Below are 21,342 nucleotides of genomic sequence, written 5' to 3'. Positions count from 1 at the left end.
CCAATCATCTCTGTTGATATGTAACCATGTGTGACAGTCACATAATATACTATAATATGGGATGATATAAATATACTCACACAGGAGGTTTAACCAGCAGTACGTAGCATGCTAAGTAGATATGTGATTAATGTTATACTACTGACTTGTCTTTGGAGTGTACGTATATTGACATGCCCTTTTCTGGTGTACATTACCATGTTTCACATGTTCTCTTCCTCTTTCTTTATTTCTAATATTCATGTCTGGCACCCTTTGCAATACACACACTTCCCCAGACTAGTGTATTTATACTGCATTCTATGTACCCTTGATGATCACCACAAATCCATTACCTCAGTATGCCAAAAACATGTTGTAGTGTACATTGCACTGAGTGCAGTTTTCTATAATGTGTTACTATTCATTGCATGGTGATCAATGTGGCTGTCTGCATAATTCCGCAGAACAAGTTTGCCCATAGGTAAACATGTCTACATTTTCTATAAACCTCCATGCTGCTTTACATGGTTTTCTGGCCAGCAACACTCTCGATGGCCATGAAACTTCACTTGTATTCGTGTAAGCGTTATGCGCTTCATAGGTGTGTACTAGGCTAATGGCCATAGAGTCTTTACAAGCACATAGGATTATCCTGGCATCATGCCACCCGACCTAGTTCCTAGTGCCTCTGTCAAGTAGAGCCACTGGAGTGATTCATAGGGTGAATTTTCTATTTCCCATCCACTCATCAAGATTTCTCTTAAAGAGGGCAAGTGAGGTGCTCTGCTTGATATGTATGGGAAGTCTATTCCATAACATGGGCAGTCTCTAGGTTATGAACCTGTCCCTCCAGCATGTTTTGTTGATTGTGGTAATGTGGTTGAGGTCTCTGGAGATTGTGGTGCAGAGGGATTGGGGTTTCTTTAGATGGAGCATTTCAGAGCTGGGTCAGACATGGCTTTGTAAGTCAAGCAGAGATCGCCTCTAAGTAGGCGATATGATACAGAGAATAGTGGGAGTTTTTTGAGTCTGTCCATTTAGGACAAATGTTTAAGGCCTAGTATCTTCTTTGTGAGGTACGTTTGTGGTCTCTCCAGTTTTTGCAGATGTCTAGTGAGGTACATGCCAAATGGGGCATTGTACTTGATGATTAGCCTAATGAGGGAAGAGTAGAGGGAGACAATGACCTCTTTCTTCCTGGATGCAAAACCCTTAGTAATTGAGATGTGCCACATAGAAGGACTTTCTGACCACAGTGGCAATGTGGTGGTCAAAAGAGAGGTTGAGTCAACCTGTGTTCCTAGATCTCTTATAATTCCTTCTGTGTTCAGTGTACTACCACCGATGTGGTAATTCAAGGGAACCGAGTTTTTCCCAAGGGGGATGATGACACATTTTTTGGCATTAAGCTTAAGGCCATGGTTCTAACACCAGCCATTGGTCTCATTGAGGCCTTTCTGTAGGATGTCAACATCACTTGGAGAGTTAATAATAGCTCCCAGCTTGCAATTGTCTGTGAACTTTGTCAGCCAGAGTCCTTTTGTGTTGGCCTGGACTTCAGAGAAGTAGATACCAAACAGGAAAGGACCCAGGACTGAACCCTGTGGGACTTCACTTGTGACTGGTCAATGGTCTGACTTGGAGTCAGGTACTTTCACACTGTGGGTTCTATCTGTGAGCCAGTTTGCAACCCATCTAGTGATATAGGAGTTGATGCCTAGCTTAGTGAGTCTTTCTATGATTCCTGAGTGGGGAATGATATCAAAAGCCTTGGCCAGATCAAGGTAGGCTGTATGAACCACCTTGCCTTCATCCACACCTCTGGTGACTGACTCAAAGAAGTCGACCAAGTTGAGCAGGCATGATCTACCCTTCACAAAACCAAACTGTGTGGATTCAGAGTTTGGACATTCCCTGTATCCTTGTTTATTAGGTCCATGATGATGCCTTCCATAGCTTTGCATATCAGACTCGTCAGGCTAATGGGGGCGATAGTTCCCAGGGTCTGTAGTCCCTCCTCCTTTGTGGAGAGGGATGACTGTAACACTGCACCATTCGGTAGGGACAAAGCCTGAGGTAAGGCTGTGACTGAACAAGGCACACAGGTGAGGTGCCAGTTCACTCTGTAGTTCATGTAGAACACAGCTGGGGATATTGTCAGGTTCCATAGAAGCTGTATTCATGGCCTTGGACAGTGCTGAAACCTGTGCAGCAGTAATACTGGGTGCCTGGCAGTCTACTGGTATTTTGATTGGTCCTTTGGGGGAGAGAGGGGTAAAGTTGGCACTGAATCTGTCAGCCAGCATATTGGCAATATATGTTGACTTTGCATATGCAATTAACGCTTCTGCTCATTGAGCAAACAGGTAAACTCCATGTAGGCTTTGCGTGAAGCCTACATGGAGTTTATTGAGTTCCTAGACTGGTAACAGTAGAGACTTGCATTCCTCGTGTCAGAAGTTGGATGCTTTGCTTATTATTATTAATAGTGAATCTAGACTTACTGAAGATGATTGCACTTGTGCAATTGGCACACTATAATAAACTGTTGTTAATGACTTGGTTGATGAAATAAATATTCAGCAAAGTGCAAATAGAACACATTTAGAAAAGGAAGTTTCCTTTGCTAGTAAAGATCACTCAACCCCTATTAATCATGACACTATGAATGAAAACTCTTTAATTCGGGATACAATAACTGAGCAATCTGTTGATTTCAGAGTGTGTAGAGGAATATGAAAAGAAAGAAATGGAGAAGTTCAACCAGTGAAAAAAAGGAATTCATTAATGTCTATGATACAAAGAGAATATATACACTAAAAGGGACACTGCCTTAATCAAAACTGCTTTCACTGCTTATTTCATTTGCAAGAATACAATTCTCCTCTAGCTGTTTTTGTACTTCTACAATCTGAGCGATGTTGTCAACTTCAGTGTTTCTCTTTTTGCTTACAGTACTGTTCTTTAATCCTTCCAAGTACAATTTAGATTTCTTCTTTAGCCTGCCCTTGCCTCTTTTTTTCTACCTTCTTGGTTGAAAAAATTAAGCCATTTTTGCAGACTGGATGTTTTCTGATTGCACAGTGTTATCATTCATTGTAATCAGTGTGTTATATAATACACACACAAAAACACACAGAAACACACACACACACACAGACACTGCCAAACATGTAACCCACAAGTGAGCATGTCTTGTCATGGGCCAAAGCAAGTGGCAACAAATGGAAAAAGCTCACCACTCGGGAGATGGGGGAGTTACTGCAGGTTCTATGCATACATGGCATGCACAACCTGGAAAAGGATAAAACTGATAAGACATCCTATCATTAGGTGTGTAGGATGTTAGTTGTGTAAGCAGCCATAATAGGGCACTGTACAATGTGCTGTAGGACCACCAATATGATACTGCTACATACCAAGACCAATGCACAAGACATTCCTCAGGAAGGTCCACCATAGAAGGAGGACCACCAGCACAGAAACAGCCCACAGAGGTGGCAGAGCTCCTCTTATTCCTGTATGGGGCAAATGAGCAAACCTTCATACGTGACAACAACACACACACACACACACACACACACACACACACACACACACACACACACACACACACACACACACACACACGCACACACACACACATACACACACAAAGCAAACTAGCATGGAAGAAGAAATGTAGAAAATGTTTGAAAGTATTTGCAAAATGAAATGTACTCACTCATTTGTGCAGTTCAGTCAGCTTGCCATTACTGGGTAGGTCACTTTGGAAACATATTTCTGCAGTCAGTTTTGGAGTCTTTACCTTTTTCATCCCTGTTTTTTGACATTTACTGACATTGCTTGATTTCAAACCACAGAAAAGCAGACCTATTCTTCAGAAGCCAGACTAAATGCAGAATATGCAAATACTATGTGGATTGACTTGCTAATCATTTTTAGTGAGGCAATCACTCCCAAACTACTGTTTCATGCTGTCACACAGTACAAAGGTAAATCAGATAAAGCACTGTAATAAGTTAACCCATTGGATAAAGTAAAAGCATTGCCTGATCTATCTAGGAATGATGTGCATTTCTTTTTGACAAGAGGGCCACACAAAAAGGTCTCCAAGATGAATACATCCTATTCTTTGCAGCACTGGAAAAAGGGCAAAACCAACTCACAGGAGTCATTTGAATCAGTTGAGACACTGGTAGCAGATCATGGAGACAGTAGCAGGGAGACTGAACCAGCGTGCACCATTAGTGTTAAAAACATTTCCTACACTATCAGGTAAGAGAAATACTGCGGTTCATATCTCATACACTTGACATTCTTTTTGGTACCCCAGGACAAGCTAGATATGTTTGTTTCAGAGCAAAGTATTGATTGATTAATTGTGGTAGTCCAGTGCACATTTCAGTGTTTATTTACAAAGTGAGCGTCCTCGGTCTGCAATGTTTTTTTTTTTTTACATTTAGTCAGTGAGAACACTGAATTACAGAGAATAAATATAGCTCTGACAACCTATAACAAGCTCAAAACAACAGAAAACACTGCCAGAAAGAGGAGAGAAGTAAACCTTAAATAGATCACAATACTATAAGGTGTAAGTAAATGTGAAAAGCTAGTCAAAAAAACTGCATCAGGAATGCATTGCCAGAAGCAAAACATATTATACACTGTACTGGATATCTCACACAGGTCAGAACAGAATTGTATGACAGAAATAGGAATCAAATCACTGTCACTTTATTCTGTTTCATACAGACTACTCAGAGGTAATCTCTGCCTTGCATATAAGGCAATCTCTGACCCTGCTTTATCGGAAATGCTGCATATCCACAAGTCAAATAGTACACAGGTTACTCACTCTAAAGGCTTTAACATTGTATGTGACATTAATAGAACCTGCTGGAGGGATAGTGTTGTCTCCCAGAGGTTACCACGCCTTTGGAACAGACTCCCACTTCATGTCAAACAGAGAACCTCATTGGCCCTCTTCAAATGCAATTTGGACGATTGGATGTGTAACCATAAATTCACCTCGGGGGTTCCACCTGTGTCCCTCCTGGACATGGGCATTAGGTGCTGATCATAGAAATAATAGTAAAGCTTGGCTAGGCTTGTAAGGGCCCTAGTGCCATTACCCTAGTAACTTCCTGTGATCCTACGATCCTATGTGAAATAATGAGAAATCATAAAAAAATACTGATTAAGGTTTACAGCAAACTGCCTGCAGAATGTAAGATTGACAATTTGTAGTATCTAGTTTCATGTTAACAGCTTTCATAGCTATACCCGTATAACATGTAGACTTTCTAGTTGTATAAACCTCTCAACTGTGCCTGTTTTGGAAGAATGCTCCTATTTTCAGGTCTGATTTACCCCTTCACAGGATGTCCCTATTTTTGCAGCTTTGTAGACTTGATTTACCCTTCACACAATTATCTGAATCCCCCTACACATATTGCATGTGATTTTTAAAGCTACCTAAGACATAGAAAAATCACAATACATGACTAGCATACTAGTGGCAACAATTATTTAAGATAAAGATCTTACATCTCCTTTTTTCTGAAGCAAAAATAAATGACCTTGTGAAGTAACATTTTTTCAATACACTTTATTAAAGTCTACCGATTTTACACTGTATCCATAATAATGTGCTTATATTTTTCTATAATTTCTGTCACTCTGTTTTTTAAATGTGTTCCTGGGTAGTATTTCCCATTCCTACAGGAATTAGGAAGAGTTACAGGCTATATGGTATTCAAGTTTTACGCTAAACATATGTCCAGATTTTTAGCTGCATGTTCCTACTTTTCAAAAGCCTTTGTTCCTATTTTCAATGTCTGTAGTTTGAGAGGCAGCTGTGATACCTTTAATTTGAAATCAATGTATCAAGAGCTTTTAGTCTGGATCGAAGTAATAAAATAAGCGTGGTAAAGTTAAATTGCAGATTTATCAGCAATGACACATAAAATTAAGCTGAGGACTTTTAAATTTTAGTCTGCTTTTTTTTGTACTTACACATGATTACACATTTAAAGGGCAAATCATTTGATTTATTTACTATCTGTGAATAATTTACTATCCAAATGTATGACATCTAAAACTGCAGTATTGCCAGTGTTTATTTCTGTTGTGTGGCCACTACCTTACTTACTGTTTTTACTGACTTGATAATCTGATATCTAACTAAACCAATTAGGCACAAGCCCACCTTCAGGTGTGACCTGGGAGCACTGTCTAGTTAAGTGGCTTACTCAGAGTCACATAGTAGGTAAATGGAGGCTGAGGGAATTAAACCATGTACTTCAGAATGAAGCTTTTAGCATCTCGTTGCATTAATTCCCTGCATCAAGCTGCTAGTCAGAATTTCTAATCAGCTTTCATAACTCAAAACTGAACTCAGTAGGGTGAGACTGTAAGTCAATTGGTCAGATGTTTTAGAAGTCAGAAAGACCGCAGTACACAAAGAAAAGTATCCACAGGACATCGACAACACATGCAGGAACAGCAACTGAAAAGAAAGCAGGCTGAACAGCTAACCTTGATTTCAAATGACTATAGAACATGTTATGCCTAACAGGCAGTTAGTGAGTAGGTGATTTGGTGAAAGATGTAATAAAGAATTATAATTTCCTGTGGAAAACAATGAAGCATGGTACCATCAGAGAGCTGGAAGGACATAAGAAACTTTACATCATGCAGGAAAAGGAGCATAAATTCTGAATTGATCAATAACATGGGAAAGCAGTATCACATGACTAAGACAGTAGATAATACAGGAGTATGAGTTTACTGTTCCATACTGAAAGACTACTTTTTCTTGCTCTTCACTAAGGAGCATGGCAACATGTGTCTATTGTTGTAAGAAAGTTATTTTACATTGCACAGCTTATAAATAAACAGATTGTGTCTAGATCTAGGGAAGTCTTTGTCCCGCTTTACTCAGCCCTCTTTAGATCGCTCATTGAATATAATTCCCCCTTTTACAGGTATCTCTCTAGACACATACAAGTACTAGAACACTCACAGAGAGATACCGTACTAAAATGATACAGGACCTGAACAACATGTCCTACACGGACCAATTCATATCCGTGTCACTATACTCGGTATCCTACAGACTGCTAAGATGTGACTTGTGTCTGGCATATGGCATACATGCATCCTTTAATCCATTACTGATGGACTTACTGCACATCAGCAAGTCAAGTGAGATCAGATATACTTGGTCTAGGTGTCTATTTAGTACATCAATATTCAATAATTTACCAGAAAACCACAAATGTATGAGGAACAGACCAAAAATATGAAGCAATAATCTGGACATTCTGCAAAAATCTGTACATTTGAGAGGTATGGCTCAAATTATGTATAGTATGATCCCAGTTATTCCTATTAGGGGTAATATATAATTATCAACCATGGGATAGGTAAGGCCAATCAATAATCAAATATGATACATTATTTCAAGCAGAAAAAGGGAAAATTTGCTAGGCTTAAAATGGCTGTCGAGGGCAGCTAGCCTAATACTTACCTATGAACCTATTTGTGCCAGAAATTAGTTCTCAGTATAAAACCAGTTAACTCAAACCTGACTGTAGACCTGGGAATGGTTGAAAGTCCTTTTTAGGCAGGGTCCACATGTAGGTTATCTCCATACTAGAAATGTATAAAATTGACAAAAGAATCCCAACAATGTCTTCCAGGCTAGTACCACATTTATAGTATGTTATTTGCGAAAAGACTTTCAGAAGATTGGAAGAAGGTATGTACTTCATCACTCTATCTTGACGGTGACTTAGACAACAGGGAAGCAGTAATTCTCTTAATCTGACCTGCTGCATGGTAAAATAAAACAGAATTAGCATCTCCAAGAGAACTGGTCTCTGCCACATTTAAATAACATTTGTTGCTGATAAGAAACTTCTGTAAGCAGAGGTAGATCTTGTTTTGATTAAAGGGCAAAGAAAACAGACAACTGCATGCACGGAATATGTGCCTCTGGATTCATTTGATTTATTACAATATGAACATTTGTTTAAGATTATGATAAAACTGTTTACGGTTAACTATATAATCCAAAGTGGCCAAAGTGAAGATCTAAGAAGAACAGAATGAGGAACACAATAACCATGAACATTAAATCAGAGAGAGGGTTTTTACACTTTCCATGAGACTCTATTGAGAATCAATGTGTCTCCAAAAGACAGTCCTCATGCCAACTATGCAGTCTAACGCAGAGAGTGCATTTTCAAAGAAGTTAGAAAACAGTGAGGAAGAGTAAACAGTAATAAGGTACGAAGGGATAAGCTCGATACCTTACCAATACATAGAATGCTTAGTTCCAAAATCTAATATCAAATTAAGACACTTCTTATCTGTATGTAAAAGAAACGATTTAGAAATTATTGTGCTATAACTTAAAAATTAGCTAGTGTGAAAAAAAAAAAATCTGCAGGAGGCAAGATGTTACTCTAGAAAAATAACAGAAAAAAGGTGTTTTGCTTGCTCAGTTGTGCATTCACATTGAAACATTGATGAGTACTTTGAGACTAGAGTTATTGTACGGTGTGCTTTTACTTATGGGCTTCTGCAAGAATACCCTGCTAAAATGTGTTTACCCTGATTGTATCTGTCAGTCTTCTCCTTTCATGTTACCTAGGGGAACAGGAACAGCAACAATATAAGGACATAGGGAATTGCTTAATAATATACTGTTCAGTTACCATTCAACTTGGGATGGCACTATTCTCTCTAAACTAATGTTATTGGACCCATTCTTTTTATGAATATAGTGTCATTTTTCCATGACCCTTTACTACAGTGTTGCTATTTTATTTAGCAGTCCTTGTTTACTAATACTTGTTAATATTTCCTTATTGCACATATACCAACACCCCTCTCAGAGAGAGAGATAGAGAGAGAGAGAGCTTTCTCAGACATTCAGGTCAGCATCCCTGAGCAGTTTCCTAAATTGGCCCTTTGGGGGTATCTTCCATTGGAAATGCTATAGTACTAACATTTATCTCACTTGCTGATGTAGCTTGGCTTCAGTTATCTATGTTTCATAGGTCAAGTGTCTAGAACTGCCAGCCTTTTTGGGATGTGATAGTGTTCATTTGTCTGCATTGCTAACTGCTTTAGGTCATCCACTAGTCTTCATTTCAATGGCTGGTCTGACATTCCTTTAGGAGTACAATCTTGGTTTTCATATGGCCAGCCAAATACTTGATGGCAGATTTATTTTATTTGTTGTATTTATTTAATATTTGTTTACCAAGATAACTAGACTGGGCATAGTCACTTTCAGCATAGGCTGAGACAGAAAAACTCCACACAATATATGTATGGCTACGGCACTAGAATCTTGCAAGAGACAAGATGAAAATAATGAAAAATGTGTAACAGAAAAAGCAGATAAAACAAATTGAGTCTGATGACTATATACCTGAAATATAAAGGAAGGGCTGGCAGAGAGCTCTGTAACAGAACAGGTAGATCATTAAGTATATTACAGTGCATAGAGCAAATGCACATGCTGTATCTTATTTTGTATACCATCGAAGAAAGTCGCTGACAACACTGTGCTCTGATCCACATATAAGTGTCTGTACAGTATGACATACACTTTATATTAGCATTTAGCAAATCTGCTTTACTGGAAGTATGATTTTTTTCCATACATGAAGAAAAAAATGACCTACCAACATCATTTAACATACTAGGAAGTTATAGGAACACTTGATTATTTGTTTATTCTAGAACAGCCAATTGAGTTAGGTTGTAATAAAACATTTTATGTAATGAGAGGACATAAGGATTCATAGATCAGCTCAGAAAAAAAAAGTTTATGGGATGCTGTGAACTGCCCTGAGGTTTCAAGGGGAGAGAAATGGTATATGGGCAAAATAAATGAGTGTAACTGAAGTATCGATGAATTAGGATGAGTGAATATGAGTGAAAAGGATGGAAACTAAGACAGGAGACTTGATAATTGCTAGGAATAGTGCAGCATAGCAAATGAGTTTTATGTTTTGATAAGCTGGGGAGAATTGCAAAAAGGACTTGCAGAATTTTGTGCATTGTTTGAGGGGTGTCAGCATCAGCGATGTACTGTGGTCTACAGTTGTTTGGTTGATTTATTTATTTGCATTTGTTAAATGGAATAGAGCACTTATCCGCATGTATCCACATGAAACTTTTTCATAGTCAGCACAGGAGTAATGTCTGGTTTTACGACTTGCTTGGTCACACAGTAGGCAAATGAGGGCTGAAGGGAATCAAACCGTGGACCACAGGACATATTAGAAGTTTAAAATAAAAGCAGAGTATAATATGTAAATAAAATGAGTAGGCCTCTAAACTGTCCAGATTTTTGCAGAATGACTCAGATTTTGGGTTGGTCCTCAAAACGTTTGTGATTTTCTGCCATACATTGAAGATTGAAGTCCCTAAATAATGACATATATTTGAGTTTCGGATTTCATTTCCTTCAGAAAATGCATGCCAATTCAAAACATGTTATTCTAGCAACATTCTAAGTGTATAAGAGCAATGTTAAAAATTGTCCCTGGTTTTGGGCCTTTGTTCCCCCATTATTTTTGGCTTTGCCTAGAATTATTGTGGATAGATGTTGAGAGTTATGGTTATATAGTTGGCAATGAGCTTGGACAGATATGTCTGGTACGTAAGAATGTTTTAAGAGGTTTTGAAATTGCTTACAGTTTGATATTTGCCTAATTTCTGCAAGGATTGTATTCTGTAGCTTATCTTTGCAGTCAGAGTAAATAACGTCCTCACAACGATTGGTAGACTTTTGTGGCAGAATTAAATTTTAATTTTTAGACATTGGTTCTTGACTTCTCATGTTTTCAAGCCACTGTACAAGATTACTAATGGTGGGGCATATGTCAGGTTTATAGAAGACTTTGTGTGCTGTTTGTTAACAGAACAAGCTAGAGTGTGTCGTAGTTCTAACTTGTTAAGTTTTATATGGCATGGTGCTTTACTGGGGAGATTAGTTGCATATTTGGCAATTTTAGTACAGGTTTGTCCTTATTTGATTAGTTGGTTTGATTGGTGACTGGTTTAGTATGGAAGATGCATACAGTAAGCTGGGTAGTAAGACAGTAGACAGTGGTTATCTTGGTATGATCAGAGAGGCTGGGTTTGGTTTTGAAAAGAAGTCCCATCTTTTGATTTTGGTTTGGTACAGCATAGTTGATGTGGTTAATGTTTTTGTCTATCATCACCCCTTAACAGTTTAGTGTGGGATACAGGTTTCATTATCATTTCGTTTAATGAGACAATGTTAGGTTTATTTAATGTGTTTACTCATTTGCTTACGTTAGTATTTACTTACTTATGCAGTTAGGTTTGTTGATTATGGTAGTGGACTGATCCATTATAGATGTATTTCAGCCAGTCTGGGAGTTACAGTAGAATTTTGAAAAACTAGTGCAAAAATAGAGCAAAGAAAGCAAAATAGTAGTATTAGCTATACAGAGTTATACTACATGAAGTTAGCAACAAAGAATGTAGTCAGATGCTTAATATATAGAAAGTTGCAAAGTCTAATTTGTAATTACATATGTACAACTATGTGGTAGGTACATATTTACACAATGGCAAGGAGTAAGTTAGGATTGTAGGATAAGAAGCTGTCAGTAAGGTGTAAAACATTCAGGGTTAGGTAATGGGAAGCCAGTTATGGAGGGCTGGTAGGTAGGAGGGTAAATATGGTAAATAGGCGCAGAGGTGGTAGAGCTAGGTGGTGAATCAAGCTTATGAGAGAGGAAGAAGTTCGGCTAGATGTGAGTGCACCATATACACAAGAGTTGCAGAATGTCGGCTGGTTTTACAAAAGTAGAGCTGCATACTATATACATGTTAGCAGATGGGTGCAGTATATTCAGGTTAATGTTACTGGGGAATGAGCGAAATATGTGCAGGTGGCTTTCTTTCTTAGGTGAGTGAGCAATTACTCTCTACATTTATGACATACGGATGATAGATGGTTTCTGAAAAGGAATATAATTAAGTTATTTATTTATTTTACCATTTTGGACTGTGATTTTGTTAGCCTGATAGTTTGGAACATAATCTTGACATCTTAATTTTCAAAATCATAGCAGGGGGCTGTCAAAAATCATAGCAGGTGGTGCAAAATCAGAAGAAAGTAAATTTACTTTCCCAGAGGGTGAAAGCACAGATCTGTAAATTTACTTTTTGCTGGCTACTACCTATAACATTAGAGCTCTTGTGATACTAATGGATGCACACCTACATAGTTGTACCAGAAAAGTGTATCCTTACACCTCTGCATGTAAAAAGATACACAGGCCTGTTTACTTGATCTCCTATGTCTGCTAGTCATAACTGTAGATTAGTTAGAAAAATTAGAATAAGATTTATATATTTTACTTGTCCATGACATGGTAAAGGAACTTTCACTACACACACATATATGTTACACTCAAATAAATAAAAACACAGAAAACATGTCAGTCCAACAATGAATCAGAGCTTAAAGCATTTCTAAAAAAAGCCACACGCTGCCTAACATTTTCTTGCACATCTAACTCATTTTTAATGTAATTCTTCCTTGTCCCAGAAAGCAACAATTAATTTCTTCATTGTAGTTTCATACTATATGTAGCTCCAGTTACAGCAACATTCCAAAACTGTTTTGCCACCTGACCAAAATATTGTCTATAAACTCTTTGATTTGTTGTGTAAAACACATTGCATTTTTTCACAGTCGTGTCCTTCCTACTCATCGTAACATTCTAAAAGCTTTGCAGTGTGTAATTATACACACACACACACACACACACACACACACACACACACACACACACACACACACACACACACATATCATTTGCAGTCTCTTGTATGACTGCATACACCTTGGATGTCGGCATGTAATCAAATAAATGAATAAATACATAAATAATGGTCCAGAGATATATTTCAGCTTGCTGCTGTCAGCACCATACAGTGCACTGGTAACCCCTATATCCTCCTAACCACTAAGTTCAAGACTCGGGAATACCCAAATGAGGGACAGATTTTAAATATTCTAATATACTTAGAAGGTTGCAAAAATAACAAGCTTTACATTAGTAAACATTTTCTGAAGGATATGAAGTCTGAAACCCATGCATCAATCATTATTTAATGTCTGTAAACCACAACAATTTTCCAGAATAACATAAATTTTAAGATGAACAAACCAAATTATTTCTCAACTTTTTTTGCTAAAGAATTACGTACAAAGCCAAAGATAATGGGGACAAAAGCACAAAAAGTTAATATTTTTGTAAATATTACTTTAATTCCCTTAAAATATTAATAGAAACTCTAAGGAGTAACATACAGAAAATGAAAATGTCTATGAAGGAGTTGAGGGACAAAGTAAAAATATGAGCCAAGATCAGGATCTCATGCAAAACCTGGGACAGTTGAGAGGTGATTTATGCCTTCTACCTGTACAAACATACACACACACACACACACACACACACACACACACACACACACACACACACACACACACACACACACACACACACACACACATGCTCCAAATGCACTGCCCAGTTAGTTATCAGATCCACACTAAACACAGGTAGGCAAAGTCTTTAGCATGGCATGGTACCATTTTTTTAAAGACCATGATAGTGCTACAGTGATTACTCACAACTAGACTTTGACAAGCTTTAGGAAGTCTGTCTCATTGGTTCTGCAACTGAGCCAATGAAAGAGAAGAAATAAGAACTGCCTCAGGTTAAAACAGAGCTGTGGAACAGAAACAGATTTAGAAGTTAGTCGGAGCACTTTACCAAATGTGGAGAGCTGAGAGATTTAGATTCATAGATATTCCAAGAACGCTGAGACTTATGAACATTCACACCTCATAAGTATCCACACTTTATGCCAGACCTCTTTCTCCAGAAGGGTCATATCCATCAGTCCTGGAATACATTTGTGGTACTCATCTAATCATCCAGTTTATGTTTAAATGAAGATAGTGAATCACACTACGCAACATATAGGGGAAATTTATTCCAGAGGTTTGGGACGTGCTGCCTTATAAACCTAACCTAGCATTTTTTTATTTATCTTTTTGAAAGATATAGATCCCTGGTTCTAGTACTGGTGGAGATATTGAACTTGCAGATTTATAGGAGGTCCAAGATAATTGGGTGTCTATTGGCACTTTAAGCAAAACAGAGATCTCCCTTCAAAAGTCTATAAGACATTAAATAAAGAGATAGAGCTTTCAGCCTTTCCTCATAGTTCAGGGGCATAATGTCTGTGATCATTTTGGTAAGGAAACGTTAGGGTCTTTCTAATTGTTTGATATGTTTAGTGAGACAGATCCCAAAAGGAACACTGCACTCAATAATTGGTCTGATCAGGTTTGAATAGTACATAACTTTTTTTACACCTTGATGATGTTCCTTTAGCAAATAGCTGGGCTAAATAAAAGTATTCCTGGCAACCATTGATATGTGATGGTTTAATGGGAGTGAATGCGCTATCAATCCAAGTACCTGAATATCTGACTAAATTTTTGTTTTGTAGTGGTATATTGCCTATAGAGTATGATGAGGGAAAGGTTGTCTACCAAAAGAGATAATACTGCACTTTTTGTAGCATTTAGCTTGAGACTAATGTTTAGTGAACCAAGAGGTTACTAGAGAGAGATCATGCTGGAAGATTTGGAAGTCATTTATTTATTTATTTTTATTTATTTGCACTTTGTTTACAGGGAAAGTCCACTGGGCCATTCCGATTCCATTTTCAGTGAAGGCCCAGAGAGAAAAGCTCTGCAATTAACATACATTGGTGAATTAAGTTTAACAATTAATTCAGCAGTAATACATAGTGTAGAAAAACATGCAATTCATATGTAAATACAAGAGTAGATTTAGCAGTCAGTAGCCAGAAACATTTGTATATAGTCACACAAATAAAGAGGTAAGATTACATTCATGTTTTCTACATTTTAGAGCAATGAGGAATTAGTGACCATTATAATATGGTAGATAGGAAGGCATCAGTTATGCTAAATATTTTAAGGAGGCAGGGTGCATATACAGTTCTAGAGAGACGAAAGGTATTCACATAATAAAGTTTTAAAAAAGGCAGGGTTGTCGGTCATTCTAATTAAAAAGGTAGGGCATTCCAATTTTTGGCTATGGAACAGGAGCAAAGGAGCTGGTCAGCTGGAAGGTTTGGCTTATATACCTGAAGAGTTGCTGATTCTCAGATCTGAGGACCCTCTTTGGGAAATAATAAGTAAATATTGAGCTGAGGGCAGGATAATCAACAGGTTTAAAGATCATTTAGTGTGCTATACTTAGTTGCACATAGGTGAGGTAGTGTGGAAGTTCAAGCCATTTTAGGAAAATAGAGCAGTGCAATGATGGGTAGAGTATTTGGCATTAGTAGCGAATCTGGCTATTTTATTGTAACACGGAACAAGCTTGGCTTTTAGAGAGGACTAGAGGTTGGTGAGTAATGGAGCGCCATAGATGAGTGAAGAGAGTAAGTAAGCTGAAGCAATGGTTTGTCTAGTGGAGAGGCTTAGGAGGTGAATATATCTCTACAGAATTCCTAGCTTTTGATGGGCTTTGTGGATATTATGTTGTATGTGGATATCAACTCCGAGGTGTTCATCTATAGTAACCACCAGAAGTTTTGCATGGCTAACAATTTTGATTTTAGAGTTATATGGAGAATATATAAAGAGGTTAGTTTTGACTAATGGAGTTGATTTTTTAGGAGTGAATAGTATGATATTGGATTTATTTGGGTTTAGGGCTAGGTGGTTATTATATATCCAGGTTTTCTGTGGTAGAGAAAGCCACTTGAGTTTTATGTTATACGTCAGAGATTGAGTCAGCCGAACATACAATAGTTGAGTCATCTGCATATTGAATAATGGAGCCTTGACTTATAGAAGAGTGGAAATCATTAATGAAAATGCTGAAAAGAAGGGTCCAAGCATAGACCCTTGAGAAACTCCAGTAGAGTTGTTTAGATATGGAGAGCTGGAGTGTTGCCATCTGACTGCCTGTTGTCTGTCTTTTAAATAACTTAAGATCAGTTGAGTATTGTAGGGGAAAGTCTGATGTCAGAGAGCTGGGTTAAAAGTAAAGGGTGGGAAGCTGTGTCAAAAGCCTTTGCTAGATCTAGGAAGATGGTGGAGACAATTTTACCAGAATCACAGGCTCTGTTTACTATATCCATAAAAGATATGAGGCAGTTGTAGTACTACGACCTGGTCTGAATCCATGTTGGGTGGGTGACAAGAATGGGTTATGAAGAAGTAAATACAGAAGTTGAGTTTATATGCATTTTTCCAAGATCTTAGAGATAGGTGAGAGAAGGGCGATAGGACGGATGTTGGTGATATCATTATTATTGCCACCTTAATGGAGAGGGAGAATATATATTTTTTCCTGGTTTTGGGATGTAGGATATTTGGATGGATCTGTTGATAAGTATACTTATGGGATAGGCAATGGCTTCAGCTGCAAGTTTTAGATATTCTGAGATTATGTTGCTAGGTGCATTAGAGCAGGGTATAAGCTTTAGAAGTAAATTTTTTTTTGTGATAATTGGAATGGGATTTAGAGTGAATGTTGGTGTGGAGTAGGATTTGGTATAATGGGTGGATGTGGTAGTGTTTCTTGGGTTACAATTTGTTTGGGGAAACTTAGCAGTAATATCATCTATAGAACTGATGAAGAATGAATTGAAGAGAGTAGATATTTCTTGATATGATTTGCTGGGATCTGGACATGGGTTGTGCCTGGCATTAGAAGTGAGGTAATGGAATTTCAGAATTTTGGCAAGGGGGGGGGTTTGTTTATGGCGAATTTGTAGTTTTTTATGGCTAATTTGTAGTTTTATATAGTATTCTTTTTTATCTTTGTTGACTAGTCTTTTTACCTGGAAGTTGTTTAAATTTTAACAGGTCTGGGGTTTTTTGTTGGTTTGCCACTATTTCCATATTTTGTCCCAGGTGATCATAAGATCTTTAGTAGGTCTGGTTATCCATGGCACGTAGTAGGATTTTATCCTGTTTTTAGAAAGGGGTACTAGGCTATTTAGTGTGTTCAGAAATCTAGAGTTGAAATACTTGAATGCGACATCAAGTGGGAGTGTGTTTAGGATATTCTAGTTTATCTATTTTAGAATATTGGTGAAGGTATGTGGGCTACATTTGGTAAGGTTTCTTACTTGCTTATATTGATGCTTGTTTTGGCAGGTGAGTGGAGTATGGCGGATAAAGGTGAGTAGATAATCACTCACAGTGTCTGGGAGAGTACCTGCTTCAGATATTTTGTTAGGCTCAGGAATGCTTCAGATATTTTGTTAGGGTCAGAAACTAGAATCCAGTCTAAAAGGGAATCACTGTTATTTTCTTTATTAAGTCTGGTTGGGAATTGATGAGTTGTGTGAAGTTGAATAGATTAATATTTGAAGAAGGAGGGTTGGAGCTGAGGTTTAGCCAGCTGATGTTTACCTCACCTAGGATGACAGTTTCATTTTTAATATTAGTAGAAACCCATGACACAATGTCTTCTAATATGGATATATTGTTTGCAGGAGGTATATAAAGTACTATGATACACAGATTTTTGCAGTTATTCATTTTTAGAAGAGTGGTGAGAGTTTCAGCATTAGAAATTTGAGGTACATCATTTGTATATAGAACTATATTATAGGTGTTGGAAAAAATTAGTGCTACACCCCCTCCTATTTTAGGCCTATCTAATCTTATAGTTTGAAAGCCTGGGGGGAGAAATTCTGAATCTTTAATGGACGGTTTTAACCAGGTCTCGGTAGTAGCAATAATGTCTGGTTGACCATCAGAGATCCAAGAATGGAAGTTAGTAATTTTGTTGCAAATGCTTTGGAGATTAAGGATTACCATGTATAATGATTTGTGAGAATTATTATTATGGGGAGGGATAGATGGGTTGGGAGAGGTGGGCCGTGGACTGAGGTGTATGTCACCAGATAAAGGTACAATTGTGAAATTAATTACATAAGCTAGTGGCTTTTGCTTTGAGTGTGATTTATTGTGATATAATTGTAGACAGATGGTGGTATTGTTCTTTAGGGTAAAATAGATTTTATTTGTTATAGGTATGATTTTTCACCTTGTATTGGAAGAGGGGATTTGTTTGGTAGTGGCTAGGAGATACGTCTATATAGCTTTTAAATTGGATAGCTACTGAAGAAGTGATAGTTGCCCTTAGAGAGGATAAGAATATAGGGTTAGAGTGGTAATATGTACTAGAGAAAAGAAAAGAATGGAGAAGAGTGAGAAAGTGAGAATGCATGTGCTTGGTGATAGCATGGATATAAATAGAGGAGTGAGAGTAGATAGTTAGTAATGGAATTGAATATTGGTGGATATAAAATAGTTAGGAGAGGTGGTTTAGAGTAAGTAGAGATCTGGAAAGGTAGTGCAGAGTAAGAAGAGATGAATATAGGTGCTAAGGAAGAGATAATGGAAAAGGATAAGGTCAAGCTAGGTAGTAAATAAAGTAGTATCAGGAGGAATAGATAATGAAAGATAGGAAGGCAGAGCAAGGAAAGAGACAGAAAGTATGAAAGGAGGGAAGAGGGGAGGGTGAAATAAATTGGAGGGATGGAAGGAGTAGTTTTGATTAGATGATGGAAATAGGGGTGGAGTTATATAAGTTTAGATATAGTGTGGTGGGTGAGATTTGGGAGTAGGGTAGGACAGCATAGTGAGCGCGAGCAAAGTGTGGTCAGATGGAGCAGGTAGAGCTGGACCACTAACAAGCCTTGGATTGCCAACAGAGCCAATCAGCTAACAAGCAAATAGTGCAGGTCAGTAATACTTTTTCAAAATTTTACAAAGCATGTTGAACGTTTTTAATATAATAGAAGGGGAGAGACTTCCTCCCTGGGGATACCTTCATTCTGATACAATCTTTACTGAGGTGGCTTTCATCAGTACTATATAAAAGTATGATAAAACAATTTTAAATTAAGCTGCAGCTGTAGTAAAAGGAAATAAAAGCACTTGTTCACCAAGGGCGAGGGCCAACTATGGAATTATCTGAAGTCCTTTCACAGCAAAACTATAGCTGGAGGGTACATATAGATAAAACATGGGGGGAATAATAGCAGAGCCATCTCGAGCAGTGTGCACTCCACTTTCTCTACAAATCAGATTTACTTGGAGCAAAGTAAGTTAATTTAGGAAAAACAGAATGTATAGGTCTTTTACAATATGTAACACATTTCCTTATCAAAGCATGATCTGGTTCAATGGAGGGGTGCCACATTCAAAGTGAAAAACAAGGGAGAGTAGGAGCTACGTACAGAGGAGAGAGAATAATTATTTAGGGAGAGTCAGTGAGCTGAACCATTGCATTTTACAGTTATATTACTAGAATACTGTACATGTAACTGTGTTCTGAGAGTTAAAATACTAATACCTTTTACCATAAAGCAGAGGTTCAGCATAAATCTAAATTAATAGATTTCATACATGTAATTAAGTTCTGAGACATTAAAGACTAATAACTGTTTCCATAGAGCAGAAATTCAACATACAAAAGATTATATTGTAATCTAATATTAAATCTAAACACCATTGACTCTATCACTACACCCCTGGTCTGTAGGTGCATTTAGTAAATGCGCATAAATGCTAACAATAAATGTGAGAATTTAAGCTACAAACTGACTAAAACTTAAAGCTAATCAGTCTAATTGTGAAGATCTACACTTTCTTTTAGATACAGTAGTGATTGAATCTACAGCAATAATTCAGTTTAGATACAACAGTGAGTCTATCTATATAAGCACGTACTAGCCGAGGACATTTCCTTATTAAAGCATGGTCACCCAAGTAGAAGACTGTCATAGCATTAACTGATTATATTTAGTGCAAAGAATGTTAATATAATCAAGTTTTTAAACAAGTAACACTGTTGCAGCATAAAATATGAAACAACATAGAACTAGGAGATTGTACCGGATGGGCGAACACACAGAAAAGAGCAGGGGAAAATTTAAAAATGTGAATTAACAACAGCCCTACATTTGCAGTCTTTTACAGACTTTGTTAGCCAAAGTTCTTGGATCTCTGCTTGATGATTTGAGAAATAAATAACAGAAAGAAGAGGAGCCAGCACCCAGCCCTGAAGGACATGGTGGTCACTTCCTTGCTCTCTAATAAGGCATCTGCAGCTCGCATTGTGAGAGTTCCATCTTTCAGCCAGATGACCACATATGGGTTGATTTTTAAACCATTTGGGCTTTATATGATGCCAGCATGGGGAATGGTGTTGAAGGCCTTCGCCAGGACAAGATACACCATGTGCACTGCATGGCCACCATCTACTCCCTATGTAACCATTTCGAAAAAGTTCATCAGGTTGAATAGACAGGAACTACACTTCACAACGACAAACAATTGGGGGCCAACTCTATCATGATTCTTGATACTGTAGTTGATGAGATCAGTTTCATGGGTTTAAGGATGAGGCTTCTAAGGTTGATAGGTATATAATTACCCAAGCCAGTTGTAAGGCCACCCTTATGGAGGGATATCACCATTGTAGTGGGCCACTCATCAGGGACAAAACTAGTAGCCAGACCAGGTTAAACAGTTAAGATTGTGTGTCTGTAATGGCATGTTAAACAGTATTAATTAAGCAAATAGGTATACATTCAGGTACCATGGAGTAAGTATTTTTGGGCTTGGTTAGCACTTTCAGTATATGATCTTTAGAGATGATTGAGGGTGTAAGGGATTCATATATTTTGGAGGTGAAGGTGACACAATTTGTTTACATGGATACTGGCAATGTCTATTGGGTCAGAACTGGAGGCATTATTATGAATAAGTTCAAAGCACTTTCGACTATTGTTTTTGGAATTATAATTGTAGTTCTGCTTCAGAGGACCTGATAGCATTTTTCATTTTTATGCTTTTAATATTATCTCTAAAAAGAGGGGGTTTGGACCTACTAAGTAGTCTAAGTGATTTATTTCTTTTGTTTTATAGTTTAACAAATGATGGTGGATGTGTTGGGTGGTTTGTTTTTGAATTTCCTGTGGTAGGCCATGGTGGTGCAGCGGTTAGCATTATCACCTCACAGCAAGAGGTTCTCCCGTTCGACTCTCGGCTGGAGTGCCTTCTGTGTGGAGTCTGCATGTCCTCCCCATGGTCAAGTGACATCTAACGACATGCAGGTAGGTGTGTGCATGAATGGGTGTGCCTTCCCTGAAGGTTTGGCATCGGGCTGGCAACTTGGCACCATAAAAATCCACTGCCAATCATTAGGGGAT

General features: G+C 37.8%; 1 protein-coding gene and 1 long non-coding RNA gene across 2 annotated transcripts in view; one reads left to right on the top strand and one right to left on the bottom strand.

The window, feature by feature from the left end:
• The window catches only part of LOC122804109, a 119,355-nt gene extending 115,424 nt beyond the window's left edge, over positions 1 to 3,931 (bottom strand). Inside the window, exon 1 of the long non-coding RNA XR_006365182.1 lies at positions 3,707 to 3,931. This is a non-coding gene — a long non-coding RNA (uncharacterized LOC122804109). The remainder of the gene's footprint in view (positions 1 to 3,706) is intronic.
• A 100-nt stretch (positions 3,932 to 4,031) lies between these two features.
• Positions 4,032 to 21,342, top strand: part of ABCG5 (ATP binding cassette subfamily G member 5) — a 438,604-nt gene continuing 421,293 nt past the window's right edge. The window contains exon 1 of the mRNA XM_044073759.1: positions 4,032 to 4,260. Within this exon, the coding sequence (XP_043929694.1) occupies positions 4,100 to 4,260 (161 nt within the window). The 5' untranslated portion in view covers positions 4,032 to 4,099. The remainder of the gene's footprint in view (positions 4,261 to 21,342) is intronic.

This window comes from Protopterus annectens, chromosome 6.part0, assembly GCF_019279795.1.
Source record: "Protopterus annectens isolate FY-2018-M chromosome 6.part0, PAN1.0, whole genome shotgun sequence".
Classification (NCBI taxonomy): Eukaryota; Metazoa; Chordata; order Ceratodontiformes; family Protopteridae; genus Protopterus; species Protopterus annectens.
This window is presented reverse-complemented; position numbering and strand designations above follow the sequence as displayed.